Raw genomic sequence first — 7275 nt, 5'->3', positions numbered from 1 at the left:
CAGTTGAAATACATATTTCTTTTGAATATATATATATATATATATATATAACTAATTTCACAATCATTAAGAAAATTAATTGTCATCATATAAATTTTTTAATCTCAAGTAAAAAATAAGACTATTTTTAAAATTTTCTTAAAAATAAGATTAGAATTAAATGAAAGATATTTTATAAATGGTGGTATTAAATAAGGCAAAATAAATTGAATTTACTTATATTTAAATTCAAAATATAATAATATTTTTTATATATGAATTTAGAGGAAGTATTAATTTTATTTTTGTTGATAATTAGCATCTATCGTCATCACCTTTAGAAGGTCTTTCTCTTAATATGTTTTTTCATTAATAAAACTTAAATATGAGATATTATTTAAATATTCAGAATCAATTTCACTCAAACTTACGTGTGTTTAGATCTGTTTAGATCTCTGGTGAATTTATTGCAGCACACCATTGGAGACAGAAACAACGAAAGATGATGCTTCCTCCATACTGAAGTTGTGCCCATACAAACAATGGCATTGATAATCCAAACCCAACTTTAGAGCATGTTTAATTTCTAGTTCAACTTATTGTGCACAAATTTTGAAATTAAATCTAATGGTTCACCACAAAATGTACTGAACCCAAAAGGAAGAATAAAAATGTTTTCATAAACTTCATTTTAACACATACATTCGTTTGTAATAGATACCCAAATACATACACTTACCTTTTGTTTTTTCTTATTAAATTGTAATCAATATTTTAAGTTTAAGACACATTAAAATAGTTTTAAAAAATTCTACACGTGTCAACCTACCAAGTTTGGCATCCAGCTGGCGCGTTTCTTTTGTACTCTCGAACAAGAAACCCCACTAGTCTAACCGTACAACCACTCACACAATATCCCTTCCCGTCTTTCACTCTCCAAGCCCAAGTACTCGCGAAACTTTGACTAGGGAATATCACGGGAAATTCGAGGAACGCCGTTATTTTTTGTTACCGGCAATCGCAAGTAACTAACCCACTTAAGTAAGTAAGTGGCTACCGGTATTTTGTGGGACATCCCCCTCCGCACTCCTAGCGAGCAGGTCATGGGTTTACTTAAACACCGAGTTTACCGGACGTTGCCGGTTAATTATTTAATTAACTACATTTTTAATCCTCTTGTTCCCTTCCAACGCCTCCACAAGGTGGCTTCCAAATCGTTTCGCCGTTCTTCTTGCACGACAAGGGCGAATTTTGCATTTTGCAGCACTCCCTAAAACAAACGCAAACCAAAAGAGAGATTTTTAAAATTTCAAAACCTAAAATATTTATGCGTAATAACTTATTTATTTATTTTTCTTTTGGTGAGAAAATTGAAAAAACGTTTGATATTTTGACACATCGGTGTGTGGGACTCTGGTGAAACAAAATAATGAATTTTGGGCTGGCCAATCCTATACGAGACAAAGGGATAATGGGGATATAGGTTTGTCTTTATTCCACATTATTTGATCTTATGCCCCTCTTTAAGATATGGACTACCAATCTACTACTACTAATTAAGCACTTTGACAAACAACCGCAAAGCATTTCAAAGTGACTCCATAAGCATTCCTTTTATGTTGCACATGGATTCCATTCAATCTATCCATCTATCTTTAAAAAGCGGTGATGGTATTCACTCACTCATGTTCAAATAATATGCCAAGTCATTTCCAATTGAAATTGTGTTTTTATGCCATCTCAATTCACGTTTCTTTTTTATTTCCCCCTTCCCCTTTATTATTATTACTTTTATAATTATTTTTATAACAAGCCAAATCAAAGTCCTCGAAACTATCAAAGGAAGTTTACCTTTTTTTTATAAACATAATTTATGAATATTATAATTTTTTTTAAATTATTTTTGATTTCTACGAATAATTTTTTTTTTATCATAGGTGACTTAGTTTATTATATGACCATAAATGCATGGAAGTTGTAATATAGTATGCTTTGTCATGATATATTAAATATAAATGTTTAGATATACAGAAAAAAAGGTAAAAACAAAAAGTGACACAAAAGGGCTACACATTCCCAATTATACCCTCCATGGTTTACATTTATTTACTCCCTTGTCCCTAGCCTCAAGCAAACCCAGCTTGACATGTGCCTCTATATATACCACTTTCTCTCATCTTTTCAACTCACGCCCAACACAACACACCATCTTCTAGCTCCTTTCTAACGAGTTTCTATTACTATTGGAGTCATTGTTTTCTTCTCTCTCTCTCTCTCTCTCTTACACACCAAACTCCTGTTGTTGTTTTCTCCTTCCCAAAACACATACACACACCAACAAGGTTGTTGTTAGCCATCACTAACATCACCACAACCATGCCTGAGGCACCGAGAGACTACAACCTTTTTGAGCAAAACAAGAAAACTCTCGAGTTCATTGAGGATGTCACTGCCAACGCAGACCAAGTTCAGAAGAGGGTCCTCTCCGAAATCCTCTCCAACAATGCAAACGTTGAGTACCTCAAGAGACACGACCTCCACGGCCAAACCGACCGCGAAACCTTCAAGAAACTCTTGCCTGTCATAACCTACGAGGACATCCAACCCGATATCAACCGCATCGCCAATGGCGACACTTCTCCAATCCTTTGCTCCAAACCCATTTCAGAATTCCTCACTAGGTATATATGCACACATATACATAATACTTCTCTTTTTTTGCCTAGTTCCCACTTTTTTTTTTCTTTCTCGTAAAACAAAGTTTGAACCTAACACTTCACACCCGATCCTAATAGATTGGCCTAATTTAACTTTTTTTTTTATGTATATAATGACGACAAAGAAGTTTGAACTTAAAGACGTGATAAATCACCCTAATGGGGTGGTCTAGTTCTAACTTAACTCAAGAAAACAAAATAAAATCAAAAGATTATTTTTTTTAACATGGGCTTGTTTTTCATGTCCTTTTTTGTTTCTTTGTGCATATAGCATAGTGAGATATTCATGGGTTGTTTGTTTTTGTTTTTTTTTATCGGCATAAATGCTAGTCTTTATTTTGATTAAAATGTTAAGAGAATTGATTCAATCTCCCAATCTTTTTTTTTTCTTTCAATTATCAAATCAATGTTATAATCCCATTTTTTTTTTCTAATTTGGTGTTCATTTTTGTGTGTGTGGGGCTAGTTCTGGGACATCAGGAGGTGAGAGGAAGCTGATGCCAACAATTGAAGAAGAGCTAGGGAGAAGGAGTTTGCTCTACAGCCTCTTGATGCCAGTGATGTCCCAGTTCGTCCCCGGTTTAGAAAAGGGCAAAGGAATGTACCTAATGTTCATAAAATCCGAGGCCAAAACGCCCGGTGGAATCGTGGCGCGTCCAGTTCTCACCAGCTACTACAAAAGCTCCTACTTCAAAGACAGACCTTATGATCCCTACACCAACTACACCAGCCCAAACGAGACTGTCCTCTGCCCGGACTCTTACCAGAGCATGTACTCCCAGCTCCTCTGTGGCCTCTGCCAACACAAGGAGGTCCTCCGCGTCGGCGCGGTCTTCGCCTCCGGCTTCATCAGGGCCATCCGCTTCCTTGAGAAGCACTGGCCCCTCCTTTGCCACGACATTCGAACCGGCACCATTAACAACACAATCACGGACCTCTCGGTCCGCGACGCTGTGATGAAGATCCTCAAGCCCGACCCGAGGCTTGGGGATCTCATCCAGAGCGAGTGTGGCAAGAGCTCCTGGCAGGGCATCATCACCAGGCTGTGGCCCAACACTAAGTATGTGGATGTGATTGTGACTGGGACAATGTCACAGTACATCCCCACGTTGGACTACTATAGCAATGGGCTACCACTTGTGTGCACCATGTATGCGTCTAGTGAGTGCTACTTTGGTGTCAACCTTAACCCTCTTTGCAAGCCCAGCGAGGTCTCTTACACCCTCATTCCCACCATGTGCTACTACGAGTTCTTGCCTGTTAATAGAAGCAACGGGGTGTCTCATGACTCTCTCCACACCCCCAGATCCCTCAATGAGAAGGAACAGCAGGAGCTGGTTGAGCTTGTTGATGTCAAACTTGGCCAAGAATATGAACTTGTTGTCACAACTTATGCTGGTGAGAATAATCAAAAACACCCTTTTGTTATTGTCACATTTATCTTAATATTATCTAAGGTTTTAAATTGCGGTCTCAATTTTAGCTTCATGACGATCCTTAACATTATCTAAGGTTTTAAATTGCGGTCGCGGTTTTGTTTCATTACCATCCTTAACATTATTCAAGGTTTTAAATTGTGGTTGTTGTTTTGTTACCATGTGATCACAATTACGGTAGCAGATACTCCAAAATCCTTGACTTTACTGCTAAAACTGTGATTATTTTTTAAAACCATGTTTTTTTTTTTTTTTATCTTAAGATACCACAAAATTGGACATGGGTTTGGTGATTGACAATTGGCAATTTTTTATTTTTTGCTTTTTGTGTGCTCAGGATTGTATCGTTACAGAGTTGGTGATGTGCTGAGGGTGGCTGGATTCAAGAACAAGGCACCCCAATTCAACTTTGTGTGCAGAAAGAACGTGGTGTTGAGCATAGACTCGGACAAGACCGACGAGGTGGAGCTTCAGAACGCAATGAAGAATGCTGTGACACACTTGGTGCCCTTTGACGCATCGGTGTCTGAGTACACAAGTTATGCAGACACCACAACAATTCCTGGCCACTATGTCTTGTACTGGGAGCTCAGCCTCAAAGGCTCAACCCCAATTCCACCCTGTGTGTTTGAGGATTGTTGCTTAGCCATAGAGGAATCACTCAACAGCGTGTATCGTCAAGGCCGCGTCTCCGACAAATCGATCGGGCCCCTTGAGATCAAGATTGTGGAACAGGGGACTTTTGACAAGCTCATGGACTATGCCATAAGCCTAGGGGCTTCAATAAATCAGTACAAGACTCCAAGGTGTGTTAAGTTTGCACCTGTGGTGGAGCTCTTGAACTCAAGGGTGGTGGAGAAGTATTTTAGTCCCAAATGTCCAAAATGGGTTCCGGGCCACAAGCAGTGGATCAACCAGAACTGATTAAAGAATCTAAAGGTGGACATTATTATGTGGTTGGTAGCTTTTCATGGTGGTTCACGTGAACTGTTTTTTGTGGACATGTTAGGAGGGCGGGGGGTGGGGGTGAGGAAGGGAGGGGATTTTAATTACTCTTTTTTTGCCTTCTTTTAGGTTAATTCTATGTTTAAAAAGACTTTGATTTTAGTCCCTTGTTTTTAACTTGCATAGTGAACTGAACCTAGCCACTGTAAAAAGCAATTCCTGTTTGAAAGAAAGAAAGCTGTTGTTGTCTAATGCCTTTCTCTTGTCTCTTTTTATTAATCCACTAAATTAGTTTCCCCTTTTTTCTCCATTTTTTGTTTTTATTTTTGTCTTCTCAACTTTATTATGGACCCTATGATCATAATTCACAAGAATTGGCCTAATAGTGAGGAGTTTGAGTGGTTTGTAGGAAATTTTGGTTTGAACTTTATAATTGACATTATACACAAATAAAAAGACCCTATAGTCATAATTCACAAGAATTATATTAATAGTGAGAAATTTGAGTAGGTTTGTATGAGATCTTGGTTTGAAGTCCATTATTAACATTGTACACAAATAACAGGACCCTATGATAATTATATAGTTTCGGTTGGAATTTGTTTCTTAATTGCAGCCAGCAATCATGCATGTTCACTTATGTGTGATGGGGCTTATTTCGTATAACAGCAAACAAGAAAGCCATCACTTCTGAACTCCTTTCTTTTTCTATAGTTTTCAGGAAAAAGCATGCCTACTTTTTCTCCTCGCCAATTCCACTATTTATGTTTGTCCAACTAACGAATCATAGTGAAATTAATTAAACATTAAAAAGATAATAAAAAATAAAAGAAAAAGTGTTATCCTGTTAGGGTGAGTGAGCAGGGCTATTCTATTCTGCAAAAGAAAGCTTTGCAATTTGATTAAGACTTGTCTGATGCGAATTTTGTCCATGATTTTTTGAAATTAGTGGAAGGGGGAAGAAGAAAAGGTAAGGGATAAATCTAGTGTTTTTTTTTTTTTTTTTAAAAATGTTGATAAGCTCCTCTCGTGATGGCAAGTAATGAGTCCAAATTCTCTTTCTGAAGGAGTCTATTTTAACAAATAGTTGTTTGTGTCAGATTCTGTCACTAAGTCAAGGAGCTAAAAACCATGTGTGGGTATTAAATCAACAGGAGGTGGCTTCTGTTCAAGGTTCAAACATATTATTTCTTCAGCAATTCCAAAACAAAACAACTTTGCGTGCTAGTGAAAAAATTCCTATTTCCTAGTGACTATTTGCTGGCGGTGGTACCACATAACACTACTAATTCTATGATCATATCGTACCCTTTGGCCCCTTTTATTATATGATCACAGTGCCCCCACTGTGAACCAACCAAAAGACCAACTCAATCAGTTTTTCAGGCCATTCAACACTGGAAAATCCCAGGACTAGTCAAAGTTGCTCTTGCTCAATGCCAAGAATTTTTTGGAGGCAAGTGAGTAAGGGAAGATAAGGGAGATTCAGTGCAATCAGAGTGTTGTTCCCTGTGTGCTATATATATTCCTTGAAAACAAACGAAAAAACTGTTCTTTTGTTTTTTTTTTGAAGGGGAATATAAAACAATTTCTGAAGGGGGTGTCGGACAAAAAATTATGAAATTCAGACAACCCAGAAGAAAGAGACAAACATTTTTTTCAGAGACATATTGTGTTTTGCTCAGAGTGATACTAATAATGCTGCAAAGGCCTTAACAGTGTGACATAGGAGATAAGGTTTCGTACCACATTTTCAGCTTGTTTTTCCTAATTAGAGTAAGCATCAAATTTTACTCATGCGTTAGTCCTCTACGGTTTTCCATTTTTGTTCTGTATGTTCATTCCAAAGAAATTTCAACGGTAGGTAGGTGCTGCAATAATCTTTCATCAAAATATTATGTATGGTCAAGTCACGATAATTTAAGTTTTAGCGTTCATTATTGCATTGGACAGTTGTAACTTTCTTTTTTCTTGCCTTGGCATTATGAAAACTTGTTTTGCTGTTAGAACTTGTCAATTCTGTTTTTTAAAGTGCCACAGTGAAAAAAAAGAGGTCGAGGAATAGTTTTCGTGTCAATCGAGATTAGACTTTTCTTGTGTTAGCTTCAAGAATTTAGATGAATTAATTATTATTTTTATCCATAAACTAATTTGAGGTGGAATAAACTTTTATATTATTATAATAAGTAAATTATTAT

General features: G+C 37.0%; 1 protein-coding gene across 1 annotated transcript; it reads left to right on the top strand.

Annotated features, from left to right (window-relative positions):
• The first annotated feature begins 2152 nt into the window (after window positions 1-2152).
• On the top strand, window positions 2153-5329 carry LOC114380125 (indole-3-acetic acid-amido synthetase GH3.6-like). The gene is made up of 3 exons (XM_028339065.1): window positions 2153-2660; window positions 3163-4094; window positions 4470-5329. The coding sequence occupies exons 1-3, from the start codon at window positions 2356-2358 to the stop codon at window positions 5054-5056; spliced, it is 1824 nt and encodes a 607-aa protein (XP_028194866.1). The 5' UTR covers window positions 2153-2355; the 3' UTR covers window positions 5057-5329.
• Window positions 5330-7275: the final 1946 nt, after the last annotated feature.

The sequence above is a fragment of the Glycine soja genome, chromosome 12 (assembly GCF_004193775.1).
Source record: "Glycine soja cultivar W05 chromosome 12, ASM419377v2, whole genome shotgun sequence".
Classification (NCBI taxonomy): domain Eukaryota; kingdom Viridiplantae; phylum Streptophyta; class Magnoliopsida; order Fabales; family Fabaceae; genus Glycine; species Glycine soja.
The sequence above is the reverse complement of the archived record's forward strand: the minus strand, read 5'-3'. Positions and strand labels throughout refer to the sequence as shown.

What these genes read in the sequence shown, in the direction of transcription:
- LOC114380125 (XM_028339065.1), top strand. Translation starts at nt 2,356, where the DNA reads ATGCCTGAGGCACCGAGAGACTACAACCTTTTTGAGCAAAACAAGAAA. An exon ending in ATTTCAGAATTCCTCACTAG is followed by an intron (nt 2,661 to 3,162) that starts GTATATATGCAC and finishes GTGTGGGGCTAG; the next exon opens with TTCTGGGACATCAGGAGGTG. An exon ending in TGTTGTCACAACTTATGCTG is followed by an intron (nt 4,095 to 4,469) that starts GTGAGAATAATC and finishes TTGTGTGCTCAG; the next exon opens with GATTGTATCGTTACAGAGTT.